The following is a 17945-nucleotide window of genomic DNA, read 5'->3' on the forward strand; positions in this document are numbered from 1 at the left end:
GTTAGGATTTTTTATGGTTATAGTTGCAACTTGTTCATTGGCATCATATAGGTGATTTACAGTATAATTATATGCAGCCTGCGTATAATCTATGGTATCACTTCCTCTCCTAGAAGTAGAAGGACCCCTCTGATCTTGTGATGGAAGTGGATTTTTGAACATCAGATGATCATTATTTGTTGTTTTTGGGTCGTGTCCTTCAATTTTAATTTCTCCTCGATCAATAAGATCCTGAATAAGATGTTTTAATCGGTGACAATTACTTGTCTTGTGTCCTCTTCCTTGGTGGAAATCACAGTGTTCAGTATCTCTCCACCATGCAGGTTTGACCTGAGGTTCATAGTTTGATGTTTTAGGGAGAGTGACCAAATTTTGAGAAATGAGTTGTCGCAACACTGTTTGAATGGGTTCCCCTAAGGGAGTGTATGTGTGTTTTTGTTTTTGCTGACGAGGTCTTGGTTCATCATGAGATGTGATGCGACTTTGATTCGAAGGAACATTTGTGTTGTTCTGAGGTGGAGGATTTTGTCCTGCAAACCGAACCACTGGTTGTGCGTTTTGGATAGTCCGGGCATCCACAACCCCATCATTGACGATATTCTTGTTTTTATTCTAGAAGCTTGGTTTATCGCTATTGAAGTGTGGGCGAGGACCATCCTTTGGTTCATTATAGATTTTGATGAGTCCTTTCTTGATGAGGGCCCACTCACATTTCAAACCCTTGGTGATCATATCATTAAAAGAGTCTATGTCTTTGACATCCAGGTGAAATTCCATTTCTTCGTTTAAGTTGGAAGTGAATATTTCCACTAGTTCTCATTCAGGTAACTGAAGAGAACGTCTGCTGGACATTTGGCGCCATCGTTGCAGGAATATTGAGAATAGTTCACCTGGTTTTTGTTTGGTGTTGCACAGATCAGCCATGGTGATGTCGCGTTCAATGTTATGAGAGTAATGAGCGAGGAATTTCTGGATAAGTTCCTCAAATGTTCTAATGCCACCTGATAGTCGAGAAAACCATGATGTGGTTGTTCCTCCCAAGCTTTGGGGAAAAAGGTGCATTAGGTAGGTGTCTTCATATGCCACTTCGAGACAAGCAGAATGAAATTCTTTGACATGATCGCGGGGATCCCCCTTTCCTCTATATTTTTCAAATTTGGGTGTTTCGAATCCTCGTGGAAAGGGTGGCATATAAAGATTTCTATCAAAAGGATAAGGACAGATGTCATTGAGTGAGAATTGGTTAGTTTTGACACCACTATGAAGTTGTTGGGTGAGATTCTCGACTTGTTGCCGCAACATCTCCATTTCAGTTGGAGGAGGAGGTGGTGGGTTACCTCGAGGAATGTTATATCTGATGGGATCTCTACCTCTTTCCTCTTCATGGCAACTTTGTCTTTCTGATGCTTGTCTTAATTGGGCAAGATCAAAGTCAGAGGGGAGTTTTTCTCCTTCTTGAGCGAGTTTTAAGAAGTGAGCATCCGCATTGCTCCTGAGTATTTCGTCAAACAGTCTGTTAAAGAGAGGGTTATGCTGAGCCCTTTCTATTGTTGCAGGAGTAGGAGTACTTGGGTTTTCTTCATTCGCATTTCCTCCAAGTGATTCTTGAAATTCATTGAGATTTTCCTCTTCTTCTTCTTCCATTTCTATTTCTTGTTGCCTTGATTGTGATCGGGTTTGGGCCATTTTGTTTACAAGCTTTTATTGAAGTTGTGTGAAAATGATGATGAGTTGTTTGATGAAATGAAAGATTGATGGCTGGTGAATTGTGTTGCACGTGGATCTCTAGCACTTTTAAGGTGCATGTAACTGAAATTCCTTCTTTGAATTGGTTGCTTGTTTGATAAGTTTTGATGTGATAAGGTGTAGAGAAATCAGAGATGTGTTTACAGATTGAACTACCTAGTAATGAGAGGATTCACTCATGAACTAGTTTTAACCTGCGTAGATGTGTCTCTTAGGATGAGCTTATCCTAGATGTAGAAACAATCTAAAAAGTGATGTGATGTTTTTGATTCAAGCAATATCTAAAAGAGAACTTGGGACAAGAACCTTTTAATGTTTTGAGAGTTGGAACGGATTGATGATGAAGTGATGATGGATGAAATGGATGAAAAATGTTTTCAACTTCAATAAAAATTGTGTTACAAATGGGACAAACTCTACCTCTTCCCTTTCGGGTGTTGGTGGTATTTCTCGAGCTGTGTTGTAGGTGATACAGACATTTGATAAAAAGTTGGGACTAATCTTACCTCCTTGGTTTTTGTGATAACTCAGAGCTCTATATTGCATAAAAGCTCTGCGGTTCAATGATTCTGAATCAAATTCATTTGTTTTGCCTTGAATGTAGAGGCGCATGTGACACAGAAAGACTCTATGTGAGACAAAGATTTGTCTATTTATATAGAAGAATCTCCTCCTTTTGATCAGAGCCTTTGAGCTTAATGGTCTTCTTTTCAAGTTGATATTCTGATGACGCTTCTTCTTTCGCAAGATGTGAAGAATGGTCATAAAATTTGACTCTTTTGTTGTTTGCACTTTGTTTTTTTGATGTGTTTGGTTGGATGAATACTTTGTTTTTGGAAGTGATTTTCTGATTTTTCTTTGACAAGAAAACAAAGCAAGCACACAAACACAAGAATGTTGCCTAAAAGGCACAAATGAGTATGGGTCTAGATCAACCCAATCCTTGGACTTGTATATGACCCTTCCTTTAGATGTATTTTTAAGGTGTATTTCCAAAGCTTGAATTTGGCTCAATTTGCACTTGGTCTTTAAAACGAACACACTTCAAACACTTTTTATCCCTAAGGTCAAATGGCCAGTTGTGATAAATTTAGCCCACATCTTGATATTTCTTCAACTTTGGTACTGCATACCTTATGAATCCCGCCGTGGTAGGTAAGGATGTGATATACTAAGTCTTGCACGAGCATAACAAATAGATGATCCCTATGATGGGGAAGTCACCACTTTTATCAAGTCACAAGTGACTTTTCAAAAAGCTATGTTTCTACTCAAGGAAATATGTATGGTGAGTATCTTGGTAGCAAAACCATCTATGCTCTTGCACTAAATTATATTGCAAATATCCTCAATCAATAGAACGGGTGGGCTACTATTTAAAGGTGTTTAGTCATGTTTGATGTTTTTGGACATAAGTTCATTCTACAGTGACTCACTTAAGAGCCTTGTAACTGGTGGTGGGGCCCATTTGTCCTTTCAGCCAGTTACACTGTAGGAACAACTATACCCAAGGCTACAACTTTTGCTCTCACCTGATTTCTATAGCGGCTCGAAGGATTTACCGCGCGAGGTCGTTCCCACGAGTGATGTGTCTCTTGGTAGGCCTCTCTTAAAAAGATAAAAATTTTGAGTGTTACTAACACTTTTCTCTTGCACCTAGGACCACGAAAGCCAAGGGAGAGGATAGTGTGTGTTAGAAGTAGGACCACTCGATCGACTTTTTGCACAAGTGTGCCAAGCACGAAAAACACTTGTTCTTTTTAATCTGCCATTCCAATGTGATCTAACTATTTGGAGATGTTGCTCCAACAGTCATGGTGTTCGTTTTAACTTCAAAGGCAATATGTGTTGTAATCTAGAAATTGGAAATCTTGATCAACTTAATGAAAAACACGTTTGCATGAAGTAAATTCGTTTGCAAGATTTGAAACAAGTGGATTGTAAGTTTTACTTGCACCAAAATTTGAAGTGTGGCAAGAAAAATAGAATTGTTGATTTTAATCCCCAAATGAAGTGTGTTTCCTAACTTGCAAGAAAACAAATGTTTGTTTTGTTTAGTTTTAATGCACCAAAAGACGAGTGACCCTAACTAGAAAGCAAAGAAATTTTCTTTGTTCAAGTTTTAAAGCACCAAAAGAAAGTTTGTGATTTTTAATGGTGAGTTTTAACCCTGCACAAACAACGACTGGGTAGTAAAATTCATGTCTAGGGGGGGCTTCCACAAGCCTAAAAACTTTCATTTTTTTCGGTTAGAAGGCCCTTTGTACAACGTTCTGTTACAATAACGCTAGTCTGTGTTTGAACAGAGGCACTATTTAACACAAACGCGCTAAAAGAAAGGGAAAGACAGAGAGGCAAAAGCGTTGAAACAGGGTGAATAGAGCCAAAACAATGTCAAAAGCACCAAAACAGTTCCAAAAATGCTGATATTGATACAATAGCGCTAGAACAACAAGTATCAATAGAACTGGAATGAGTTCAATAGCGCCAAAGTGCAACCTGTGTGACATTTTCAACATTCAAACATGTTATTGGTTAAAAAAAAATGGTCTTTTTGGTATTTGGATTCACGTCAGGTTCACTAAATGATGCTCTGCAAAATGGACAAGGTTAGTCTGAGATAAATAACACACACACAAGAAACCGTTAGTGTTAATCAATTAAAAACTAATCTAAACAGGCATATCAAAAGAGATACTAAAAACATGAAAGCATATTTAACTAAAGAAGCAAATATGATGAGGCATCTCCAAATACCTCCTAACATGCTCTTAGCTTCTTCTCCTTTGTTTCTCTCCTCTCCAAGCTCCAAAATAGTGTAGCTCTCAGCAGCTTTTTGCACTATGGATGCTTATGGAGGATTGAGATTTGAGTATTTTGCTCTAAATGTAAAATGAAAAGCTAAAATACTAGATGATATTAACATGATTGATTTTAACCCAAAATAACAAGATTTTAGTTTGCTATGCTAAATGCTCTCTAAAATGCCCATAGGTTAAATGCATACAAGTTTTTAGGATCTGGATTATGAAGAAATGGGCTCTATTTATAGGAAAAATGGAGCAATGGATGGTTGAGATTGAGTAATCTCAACAAGGGTTAGGATTGAATGATTTCAAATCCATGTGAGGGCTTTCAACCCAATCCCAGGATGACAAGTGTCAATGTGAGATAGGTTGAGAGGGGAGGGAATAAGCATTAAATGCTTGATATGACCTTGGGAGTTAAAGTCAAGGTTAGTTGAATGAATAAACTCTTTATTCAAAGAATAAAGCTTTTATCCAATGGATAAACTCTTGTGCAAATGTGAAAAGGATGAATATGGTCAAAACGATAAATGTTTGGGGAGTCAAGTTTGAAATAACCATAAATGGTTATGTAAGAGCCATAAATGGTCATGTAAGAGCCATTAGTGGTTTTTGAAGACTTTGGGGGTTAATTTGTTTGAACACACAAAGCATTAAATGCTTTTCAAAGACTTTTGAAGTCTTTGAGAAGTGACTTCATTTTGCTTAGGAATGTGACAATAATTAGGGGATGGATTAGAGTAATTAGGAAGGGGTTAGAAGAATCTAGAATGGGATTAGATTTTGCAAGTGGATTTGGTGGGTGAGGGAAAATAGGATTTTATTAAAAATAAAAATTCATTTATTTCAATAAATGTGTGCAAGTTGCGTTTGTAGGAAAATGCAAGTGGGGAGGGGAATAATGATTTAAATAAATGTTTTTTATTTAATTTATTTAAAAGAGGAAAAGGGGATTTTAATTAAATAAATAGATTTTATTTATTTAATTGATTGTGAATTTGATTTAATGAATTAATTAAAATAAATTGAATAATTTATTTAATTAATAGAAGAATGTTTGGGAATAAATTAATTGATGGCTAGTGGATTTTTAATCAAATAAATAGCGAATATTTATTTAATTAAGCTGGACAGATTTGTGTAACTACACTTTGTAATCCTTGTGAGCTGCAAAGGCCAAGAATAATCTAACTGCCTCAATTCTGGCTACCAATGCAAAGGTTTCATTGTAATCAACTCCTTCTTTCTGAGAATATCCCTTACACACTAGTCTTGCTTTATTCCTAACAACCTTACCATCTTCATTGAGTTTGTTTCTAAATACCCATTTGGTTCCAATTACATTTTTATTTTTAGGTCGGGGAACTAATGTCCAAGTATTATTTTTCTCAATTTGTCCTAATTCTTCTTCCATAGTTTTAATCCAAAATTTATCTTCACATGCCTCATTGATAGATAATGGTTCAATTTGAGAAATAAGACATACTTCTTCATTTGCCAATCTTCCTCTTGTCATGACTCCTTTAAATTTGCTTCCAATTATCTGATCTTCAGAATGATTCAGTCTTACATACCGGGGTGTCTTAGTCTGTTGTTGTTCTTCAATTACTATGGTATCCTCTGATGATACCAGAGTAACTGGATCATCATTCTGTACCAGTGGATTTACTGTTGGTTCATTTGTCATAATTTCTGTTACCGGTTCAGAGTCTATATACCTTGAAGTTCCTCTGAATTGTTCATCAATCTTTACATTTGTACTCTCAAAAATTTTTTGTAATCTTTTTTTAAAGCATCTATAAGCTTTACTCTTAGATGAATAACCAAGAAATATTCCTTCATCACTTCTAGGATCAAACTTGCCAATATACTCATCTCTTCTAATATAACATTTACTTCCAAAAATTCTGAAATACTTAAGAGTAGGAGTATTACCAAACCATAGTTCATGAGGGGTCTTACTGGTTTCACCTTTGATGTGAACTTTGTTGAATGTATAGACAGCAGTGCTTACTGCCTCTCTCCAGTACACATGTGGTAGATTTGCTTTTGATAACATACTTCTTGCTGCATCCAAAATAGTTCTATTTTTCCTTTCAACAACTCCATTCATGATTTTGCATTTTCCATTTTTAAATTGTAACTGAAAACCTTTCTCAACTAATTGACCAACACTTAAAAGATTATGTTTTAATCCTTCAACATAGTAAACATTGTCAGTGTTATGTTTACCATCAAGAGATATTGAACCCTTACCTTTGATTGAACAGGCTTTGTCATCTCTGAATCTTACTAAACCTCCATTGTATTCTTGAAAGTTCAAGAATTTGCCTTTGTCTCCAGTCATGTGATGTGAGCATCCTGAGTCAATAATCCATTCATCCTTTGATTCAACTTTAGCTGCTAGGGCTTGTTCTACTGGTTGAGCAATAGGTACCGGTTGATCTTCTGTTATAGCAACAAAGACCCATCCATTGTCTGCTAGATCCTCATCAGAATCATCAATCACACCTTCATCAGCAATGTAACAAGATTTATCTTTGCTTTTCTTAAATCTGTATCTCTGATATTCAGGATTAGGTTTATATGTCCTTCTAGCTTCTTCTCTTAGTCTAGCATGTCTATCAAGGCATCTTGAAGGCATATGACCAATCTTATTACAATTGAAACATTTAAAGGGTGCTTTACCTTCATACTTACTTCCAATTGGACCTTTTGGCATTTTTCTTGCAAATAGTGCTTCAAGTTCTTCAAGCTCTTCATTCTCCTTCCTAGTTTCTTCAAGTTCTCTTGCATAAAAGGCTCTCCAGTCTGATTTGTCAAAAGATGGAGCAGATGATGTTGATGCTTTGAAGGCCAAATCAGTTTTTATAGTAGCAACAGGACCAAATTCCTCAATTTCAAAAGCTGAAAGTTTTCCAATCAATGTATCCCTAGTTACTGATGTATTAGGCATTGTTCTCAACTCATTAATAGTAGTAACCTTCATTTTATATGCCGGTGGCAAACCTCTTAAGATTTTTGAAACAATCTCATCTTCACTCAAGGTTCCTCCACACCATTTGATACCTAAAACAATTTCATTTACTCTTTCCATAAAAGTAGAAATTCTTTCATCTTCTTCCATTTTCAGATGTTCATACCTGACTCGGAAGCTTTCAAGTTTTGCAATTTTGATTGTGGAATCCCCTTCATTTAGTGTTTCCAAATGATTCCAAATAGCTTTTGCAGTAGATCTATCTGATAATCCCATGATTTGTTGATCTGATAATGCGCTCAAAAGTGCTTCTCTTGCTTTGCAATCATTTTCTTCATCTTTAGCTAAAGTAATAGGAGCAGGCTGACCAGCTACAACAACAGTATAACCATTCTTAGTAACTTCCCAGATGTCTTTACCAATGCAATTCAAATGTGTCTCCATTCTGATTTTCCATATTCCATAGTTGGTTCCATCAAGTTTAGGACTATCCTTTCTAAAATAATTAGTAGACATTGGATCTCCTTAAGTTGTTAAACTTCTGCAAAAAAAAAGAGGACTAGGCTTTGATACCAATTGTAGGTCCCGGGGACAACTGAGAGGGGGGGGTGAATCAGTTGTCTAATAAATTCAAATCAAAATCTTATTAACCAACTTAATGCTTAATACCGGTAAGAAAGTTAAATGTGCCGGTAAACAGTGTTAACAGGAAATGCTGTACTGGTAAGAATTAATGCATGAAACATAAGCACAAAGTCAACCACAACACATGACACAAATATTTGTACGTGGAAACCCTGTAAGGGGAAAAACCACGGTGGGAAACCTTACCCACAATCAGATGATACTACTGTAGATAGTAAGTGTACAAAGAGGGGTCTGCACATGCAGAAAGGCCAACAGCCTAGAGCTCACTGCTCAAACACAAATGGGAGTCACACTGACTATAGTTGGATGGTTAAATCTGATGAGAATGTACTGCACAAAATAGCATCTTCATATGTTGGATTCAGTACTGATGTAATGCTGATATGCTTCTACAAAAACCTAACTTCACCTTCAAATGATGTCTTCGTGTATATCTCTGCTTGATCTCACATATATCCTTCCTTAAATCTTTTTCGCATTCCACATTTGATCTTACAAATAAGATCTTACATTTATACCATACCCTAAGACCAATTTTAGTAGGTTGGCTCTACAAGATATTACAATAAAATATTTTACAAATAATACAATATCCGATCCAATAACCGACTGAACATGTTGGCTTAATGCTTTTATAACAATAATAAATCATTTCCATAGCGTGCCATGCTGATCTGGAAAAGATAAACCTGCCGGTGTAACCCTAGATAATCTGGACCTATTTGCCGGTAAAAGCAAATATGCAAATAAGAATATACCAATGATATTACTTCAAGGAAAAGTGTCCACATGATGTCTTCGACATTACCAAGTGTCTTCCATATCATTGCAGGTACCGGTGAACATTATATCCTGCAGGTTACCATATACTGGTGATTGTTTGAACAGTTTACTGATTGCCGGTGAATGTTGTTGGATCTCCAAAGTAGGTGTATTTAGTAGGTGTTGACATCAATGACAAAACCATACCAAAATACCAATAGTATTTTCCTTTTACAATCTATTTCAATGCTTCAGTAATAGAAAAATCACATCTTATACATACATTATGATACCTTTTAAATTTGTCAAGAATTTATGTCAAGATTTACTTTTTACTAACTAGATTTTTCTCCTAAATAAATATTGCTTTCTTCACTTCGTAATATTATTGCTCCTAAAATATATACATACAATTTTATTGAAAATGGAAAGAAAGATTTTGATTATTATGCATTCTAATCATTACATACATATCTATAATTCTCAATACAATATAAATACAATTCAAAACATATAAAACAAGTATTAACTACTATATAACAAACTTTACACTAGATCATCTATCCAATCAACCACAAAACTAAATTTAAAACAACTCTTAAGCTGAGGTCCCATGAAGAGGAAATAGAAAGTTGGTGTTCTCATGAAATTTGTAGTGCAATTTAGTTTGTAAATAATTAAATTTCATTTTTATTATTTTTCTAAATTTTTTGGCAAGATTCATCTCTTTCTTTTTTGGTGGAAATCAAACTAAGAGGATCTACAATATTCCTAAGGTGTGCACAAATATGTAGACCTAAAAAGTATGAGCTTCTATTTTCTAAGAAGAGATTCTAAATAACTAGCCCACAAATTTCTTTATGGACCTCCTCTTCCTTAAAAATAGAAGCTGACCTATTTTTCCTCTAAGCTAATTGGTGGGAGACTCACAACTTAGGTTGGGGTCCCATGGAGGGGGGCTTCCTAAATAATAGAGGTGGCCTGAGATTTTTTAGATTCTAAATTTAAGGATGCTGGCATTCTCATGAATTTTGTAGTGCGGTCAACTTAAGTTTAAATTCCTAAATTTAAGCAAGTTGGTGGGAAAAAAATATAGTTTTATCTAAATATTCTTAAGGTGGTGGGGCAAAATCTAATCCCACCCTATTTTCAGCTCATTAAATTTACAAGTCTAAAAAGTAGGGGATCTATTTTTTTCAACTTAAGTTTAAACTCCTAAATTTAAGCAAGTTGGTGGGAAAAAAATAAAGTTTTATCTAAATATTCTTAAGGTGGTGGGGCAAAATCTAGTCCCACCCTATTTTCAGCTCCTTAAATTTACAAGTCCAAAAAGTAGGGGATCTGTTTTTTTTTGAAAAGATTTCAAATAGTCTCAGTAGCAAAATTTTTTTTTTCCATGAGACCACCTCTTCCTTAAAAATAGAACTTAAGCCTCCCTCAGGAAACCCCACCCTCATGCTCTTCCAAAACTGCATCCACATCATATCACGTAGAGCCGCCCAATCTATATCTAGCCCACCTGGGGAGCACGGGAAGTTCGACTTTTGGTGGGGAAAAACAAAACTTATCTTTACGAATTTGAAGAGCTCCTTTCAAAGGCCATTGCGTGATCGATCCGCCAAGATAATAAGATGACACTCCTAAATTTATCGAACACTCTGAAAAGAAGTGACATTAAAGTCAATTACATGTGATCGATTTCCATATTAATACACACTCATTCTCAGCATAATCACTCACACTTGTTAACAATGGCTAGAGTGATACTGGTCTGGATTGCTCTCGTAGCAGCACTCTCTGTTTTTCTCCAAGGTTTACTTCAACATTTAGCATTGTATATTTAGATAGAAAGACTAAAGTAATGCTAGGTATATTGAAATGTTTTGAGTGCAGGAATAATTGTGAAGGCAGCTACGTTCGATATCACAAACCAGTTATGACAAGGACGATCCCGCCAGCACCTTGACTTGCCCCAGCGGAACCAATTATAAAATCGTCTTCTGCAGCTAGGTGACTTTTATTGCATTTCCTCTCTGTGTATATATATAGACCATAAAGTTTATCTTCCTTTCCACTCGGGAATTATAGCTGTAGTGTCGGGTAGATCGGCGGGCCGTCGAGGAAAAGTTATTTTCCGGCCTCCCTGTTTGATTCCCTATCTGTGCGTTCCGCATAATGTGTTTGAGCTCTAATGTTTAGTCAGTAAATAAAATTGTTAAAAGCTGTTTTTAGAGTATGCGATTATCTAAGGTTTGGGGTGTATTGAATAAATTAAGATTTTTAATAACTTATGTAGGTTTCGATCAATAATGGGTTACATATATGACTATAAAGAGCGAATGTTGTGGGTTTAAGTCTGTATTTTCTCAAGCATCAATAGATGTCATAATTCAAGTTCGATATATTCAAAGAGAAAATATCAGTTGTGTGTGTCAATCTTGTAGGTTCTTGTTTAATAATTTCTTAATCATACTTAACGAATTCTTGTTTGTTGATTCATCTAATTTGTTACCCTAAGGATGGTAGTTAGAAGAAAATTTTAAAGTGATGTCATATTCAAATGTCTAGCTAGAAAACTTTTAGGACACAAATGTAGGATTGATATCACAAACTAAAGCATGTGAACATCCAAATTTGGTGTGATGTTTTCTTCTAAAAATTTAGTAAGAAGTTTAGTAGTGCATTGTTTTAAATCTTGGATTTTAGAACACATCGTATTTAATAATCAATAGTGGTAAAAATGTAACTATGTTGCACAAAGGAAGGTGGCTTGATCATCCAATATAGTCTAGTGTCATTTGATGAACAATTTTACCTCAATGATAGGCTACAGGGGCACTACGAGAGTTCTCTCCATGGTTGTTGCAACTTGACATGTGTGGCAAATCTTCACATGTTCATGTGTATCTCAAAACAAGGTGGGCCAATAGTAACCAAGTAGCCAAACTTGCACCATTCCTTGTTCCAAATTTACTATAAAAATTCTCCATGATTTAGACATCTCAAAAAAATCCCTTCATGGTTTCTCTTGTATAATGCTGGTCCTTGTAACATATAGTGACTTCTTTGATCATCCTTAAATCTCTCTTCTAAACTGCATTCAAATGGGATGGATACTTTTGATTTAGCAAGTACAAAGTGATGTCATCATACTACGCATCCAAAGATACCTCTTCTAAGAGATATTGCTTCTCTACTATCAATATTTCTAAGTCTTTAGAAAGACTTGCCTCTATTGCAACCTCTTTGTTCTCATTATCCATGTCAAACTCATTATCTCCCCTCCCTTGTGCAGTGAAAACATCATTAGAAAAATAATTTATTACACCCTCACCTTTATTAATATTTTCGATTCTCCTTTCAATCTCTTCTCTTGTGTTCATTCACGTTTTACTTCAACTTTATCATTCCAACTCTTATTTATTATTACTCACTCTCTTTGATTTTCCAAAGTCTTTCTCTAATTTCCTCAATTCTAGGAATTCTCAAGCAAAAGTCCTTTTTTTCTTCCTCTTTTCCATCTTCAACTTCTCGAAGATCCTCTTACCAACACCCTCAAGTTTTGGTGTGAACTACCTTATTTTAGTAGTTTGTTTACACATTCAAAAACCTCTATTCCACAAACCCTCTATGCAGCTTCTCTTGCAAGTTGCACATATACATGCAACAAAACTCACACATTCCACTCTTAGGTCTTGGTGCAAATTACCTTACATTTGACACAATGCCTACAAACTCAGAAACTCCTACTTTGATATCACAGATGTGTTACACACATAAATTTATGTTGTCATTGATGTCAAACTTGTTGATGGTTAATGAACTTTTAAATGATTTACTATCTTGTAATTCTTTCTTCTAAAATATCTCTACAATATCTTCCACATGTAGCTATTTGTAATGGTTAGTGAGCTTTTATATGATTTGCTGTAAACCACTCGTGAGAAGGAGAACTAATTAATAAGAGGAATTATTTATGGAGGATGAATCTTCTTACATGGATATTTTATATGTTTCATTTTTAAACCATTCCTAAGATGGAAGGCCATTTAATACGTGAGGAGTCACGTGGAAAGCTCTTAAGTCCAAAATGTGGTTATGTGGGAGATACCACTAATTTATTTTAATTTTGATGACTACATTGATCCACATCGACCCTTGTAACGTGGCCCACATGAAGGCTTAAACCAGTTTCTTAATTTCTGTTCGAGCTATAGATAATGCAATCTACATACTTTTACGATATTCATGAACAGCGGACTTCAAGCCGGACTTTATATTTCATCATATTCTTTTATTGTATTGGTATCCAGTGAAGGTCCAAATTTCTTTTCCTCCATTTCTAAACCTGGAAAGTATACAACATCCATATTTAATTAAAACAGTGCAGAGAGAGATTCCAATGGAAATAGCATAAAATGAAATAAAAGGAAATCTGGCAATATGTAAAAGGAAATAAACTAAAAATAGTGTGTTTAGCTTCAAGAGGGAGCTTTTATAAATGCTAAATACAAAAACATGCATATTAAAAACTGACAAACAATTTAAGAAACTGCAATGACAACGAAGGAAATAGAGATGGCATTAATTAAGAAGGATTCATAACAATTACATATTTTTTCAAAGTGCACTCCAATTAAAAAAAAAGAATGATGGGCCACACACAAGGACTACAAAAATAACCAGCAAGCAGGGTAATTGAGGGTGTTCGATATCAGAATGATAGAGCACTTATAAGGACTGGACAAATAAAGCGTTACACATTCATCCAATACATACATGGAACATGGAAAATTGAAGAGAGAAATATTCTACAGTTTGCACGGAAGCTAATCAGCCATACAATACATGGAAAAGATGGAAGCTGGTAGCTAAAACCAACCTAAATATATTAGAAATCGAAACACTTAATAATTTTAAAGTTCTCTGAAACACTCAAAGAACCAGACAACATACACCATGAATACACCCTTTGAAAAATAAAGAGAACTTGACCTTTCTATGGTATGTTGGGCGCCGATCAAAGCATAATTAGACTTTTCATAGAAACAAAAAATAAAGTAGCAGACAAAACCAGGGGTGTTATACTAAAGATAACAATTCTAAACTTTGAAAGTGTTGCTCTTTGATACTTTTGTCCTCGATGACAAGAAAATAAAAAGGGAGAAGTTGTGTTGCTTAAATTTCATATTTTGAGGCGAGTGTATTAAGCATGTGGTTATATTCTTAAAAAGCCTTTCTCTCGGGCCAGGCTGGTGACACGGATACATTGAATTAAGCTGACTTGTTATATTTTTTAAAAAGCCTTTCTCTCGGGCCAGGCTGGTGACACGGATACAGTGAATAACACTGACTTGGCATTTATTGAACGGCATCTTTGGTTAATATTGTGTTTAATATGTCTACGGACTAGTAGCATATACTTTGGAATACTCTATGTGACTGACATATTAAAAGTTTTTGGAAGCATCGCTTTGTTTCATTTGTCTTTGAACAAGTTTATTGTTGGTTGAAGTCCGTCTCAAATCCTAGACGCCATGAGAGATGCAGCCGCTGCTGTAGCAAAGGAGCTCGAGTTAGTTTGTTTGGTTGGGAAGAATGATGCAAGAGTGGACTTAACAGTGAGCTAAATGGATTTCTAGTTAGTTTCTTTTCAGTTATCAATGAGGTTGCGTATTACAAGTAATATTCTTGTTCATCTGTTTAAAAAGATTCAGGTATTTCGAATCTGGTTTTTCAGTCATGAAAAATGGAAATAATGAAACAGACTTAGCTTTATTTTTGGTTTTCAAATTTGGGAAATTCAAGCATCTTTAGTTTATCTCTCAGCTTCTCTTTCCGTTGCACAGTTAATCGGTTATTTGTTTTCAGTTTGCAAATTCCCGTAAGGGTTTGGTAACCCTATACGAGGGTTATTCTTGAAGACGTTTTTTTGTTTGGGGAAGAGAACAGTTTAAATACAGAACAGAACATGTTGAAATCTGCGTGTGAGGAGTGTGAATAAGGGAAAGGCAAAGAATTTGTTGAAAAAGAAAAACAAAGTGCTATGTATAACAAAAGACTATCAGAGATTTTTTGATAGTCGAGGGTTCGAGAGTATTACTCTGTTTTGTTGCAGAGTACATGAGGCTATAATGGTTGAAATTATTTTGTTGTTCAAAGATTGAGTTTTCTCTCTGATATTGTTTAATTTCTTTAAAAGAATGTTATTATTCTCTATCTATGATTCAAAGCCTTGAAGAATATTGTTGCAAAAAATCATTTAGAGAGAATCATTTGTACAGATTGGTAAAATATACTCGCTCCAATCACTGATGGTTTTGTGACTGCAGAACTAAGTGCAATCATAAAATTACCAGTGACTGTAGCTTGAGTTGGAATGTTTCTATTGGATAAGAAAGAGGGGTTGGTGCTCCTTGAGGCCTTGTGGTTTCTAAATCTTGTGTACTGAGTTGGTGCTCTTTGAAATAATATAAGGGATCTTACCGAGTGGTTTTTCTACCCCAGGAGGGTTTTCCACTCATGAAAACTATGGTGTTATGTGCCCTGTCTTGTCTCAGTTTGTCTTACTGGTTTATGCTCTGATACTACATGTCTTTTGCTTCCTTTATTTCATACTCTGTTTTGTTTGAACTTATGTGATGCAATCTTTGCAATACTCGTTTAACTGTTCTATGTTTTTGTAAAAGAATCAAAAACTTTTTGCTTTCTGAAAAACATGATTCAAGTTTTTCATTTGGTCTTATTATGTATTTCTTGTGTTGTTAACAATGCTAGTTTAAGGTGTTAAGTCTCATTTGTTTAGCTTTTCATCTTACATTCATCTGTGCTTATTGTTAAACAAGATTGTCAAGTTGTAAAGAAATTCTTGTGAAAATCGTTACACTCTGATTCACCCCCCCCCCTCTCAGAGTGTCTCCACTTCCAACAAGTGGTATCAGAGCATTGGGTCCCTCATATAGGTCTGTCCTAGGGATTGTTCCTGGTCATTTGGAAGTTTTTTTTGATGGCTCATTCTCAAGAAGGTGCATCTCTATCAAGAGCTCCTCTTTTTTATGGCACAGATTATGTGTTCTGGAAGATCAGAATGGAAACATACTTGATCTCTATTGATGTAAATGAGTGGAACATTGTTACTACAAAATATGTTGTTCCTACTTCTATTCCTTCAGATCCTGATGCTAAAACTCAATATGAGTTAAATGCTAGAGCTAAGCATGCTCTGTTATGTGGTCTCACCAAGGATGTGTTTGTTAAAGTTATGCATTGTGCATTTGCTAATGAAATATGGAGTAAGCTAGAAACCATTTATCAAGGTGATGCAAAGGTCAAGGAATCTAAAATTCTCACACTCAAGAATCAGTTTGAGTCATTGAGAATGAAAGAAGATGAGACTATTGCAAATTATTTTCTTAGAATTGATGAAGTTGTGAATTCGAGAAGGGGTCTTGGTGAAAATGTTGATGAAAAAGATGTTGTCAGAAAAGTTATTAGAACATTACTTCCTAAATATGAAACTAAGGTGTCCACTTTAGAAGAAAAGAAAAGTTTTTCTACTATGTCTCTTGACAGCCTTCAAAGCATACTTACAGCTTATGAAATGAGAATTGGTAGTAATTCTTCTAATTCTAAAGAAACTGCTTTTAAAGTAGAAAAGAAAGAGGAACCAGATAGTGAGTCTGAACTTTCAGATGCTATAGAAGCCCTGCTAGTAAGAAAGTTAAAAAAAAAATATAAGGGAAAACTACCCTTCAAATGCTTTAATTGCGGTAAAGCCGGACACTTTGCTGCTCAATGTCCCCTGAGTGATCAAAACAGTGAAGAAGAAAAATCAGAAAAAGTTTTCAGAAAGAAAAAATGGAACCCTAAAAAGAAATTCAATCCGTTTCAGAAAAAAGAAGAGTCTTTTTATAAAAGAAGATTCTGAAAATGATTCAGATGACTCACCTTGTGAAGGTGATGAAACTTTGTTTATGGCTGAAATAGAAACTTCCTCAAGGAAAGATATAATGAACATATCAGAAGATAAATCTGATGACTTAGATCAAGGTGAAAGTGATCTTGAAGGAGAATTGCTTTGTGCTCTTAAGGAAATCAAAAGACTAAAGAAGCTTGTAGTTTCTCATGAAAGTGAAATTCAAATTTTGCAAATTGAATTAAAAGATTCAAAGCAAACAGTTGAAGATTTAAAAGTTTTACTTGCTGATAGTGAATTGAAAGTTAATACTTTGGAACAGCAAACTAATTCTTTGCATAAGCAGATTGAGCAGTATGAAAGTACCTTGCATTTAAATGAAATTTTAAACAAACAAAAACTATGCAAGAATATGACAGGTGTAGGTTTTGAGAGTGCTAAATCAGCAAAACAGATTACTAAACCTACAAATAGAAACCAATTTTAGGCTTACAATAGAATGACACCTTTTAGGTTTGGATTCTTTCATGGTTACTGTTTTTACTGCAACAAGTTTGGCCATAAGGTTAACACTTGCAGATTTTTACAACATAGAACTTCTATGATTGGATACAATCAAACCTATGGCTTTCCAAACACCGTGAAGTGCATTAAGTGTAACACCTTTGGACATACTTCTTCTCAATGCAAATCAAAGGCAAATATTCATAAGATATGGAAACCAAAGTTTGTCCCTAGTATTGAACAGTCTATGATAGTGCAATCTGCATTCTTTTCAAGTAAGAAGTCACTGTGGGTGTTGGACAGTGGCTGTTCACACCATATGACAGGAGACAAAAATAGATTTATTCATTTTGAAGACTTTGATGGAGGTTTTGTAAGATTTGGTGATAATTCAGGAGCTTTCGTCAGAGGTAAGGGTACATTATTACTGAATGATGATACTCCAATACATGATGTGTATTTTGTTGAAGGATTGAAACACAACCTACTTAGTGTTAGTCAGATTTGTGATAGTGGTTATAATGTGTCCTTCACTTCTCATGGTTGTACTATAAAAACTAAGTCTGGTAAATTTGTAGCTACTGGG

General features: G+C 35.1%; 1 protein-coding gene across 1 annotated transcript; it reads left to right on the forward strand.

The window, feature by feature from the left end:
* Positions 1-16027: 16027 nt before the first annotated feature.
* Positions 16028-17342, forward strand: LOC131874268 (uncharacterized). Its single transcript, XM_059217558.1, has 3 exons — positions 16028-16256; positions 16368-16709; positions 16897-17342. The coding sequence occupies exons 1-3, from the start codon at positions 16028-16030 to the stop codon at positions 17340-17342; spliced, it is 1017 nt and encodes a 338-aa protein (XP_059073541.1).
* Positions 17343-17945: the final 603 nt, after the last annotated feature.

This window comes from Cryptomeria japonica, chromosome 3, assembly GCF_030272615.1.
Source record: "Cryptomeria japonica chromosome 3, Sugi_1.0, whole genome shotgun sequence".
Taxonomy (NCBI): domain Eukaryota; kingdom Viridiplantae; phylum Streptophyta; class Pinopsida; order Cupressales; family Cupressaceae; genus Cryptomeria; species Cryptomeria japonica.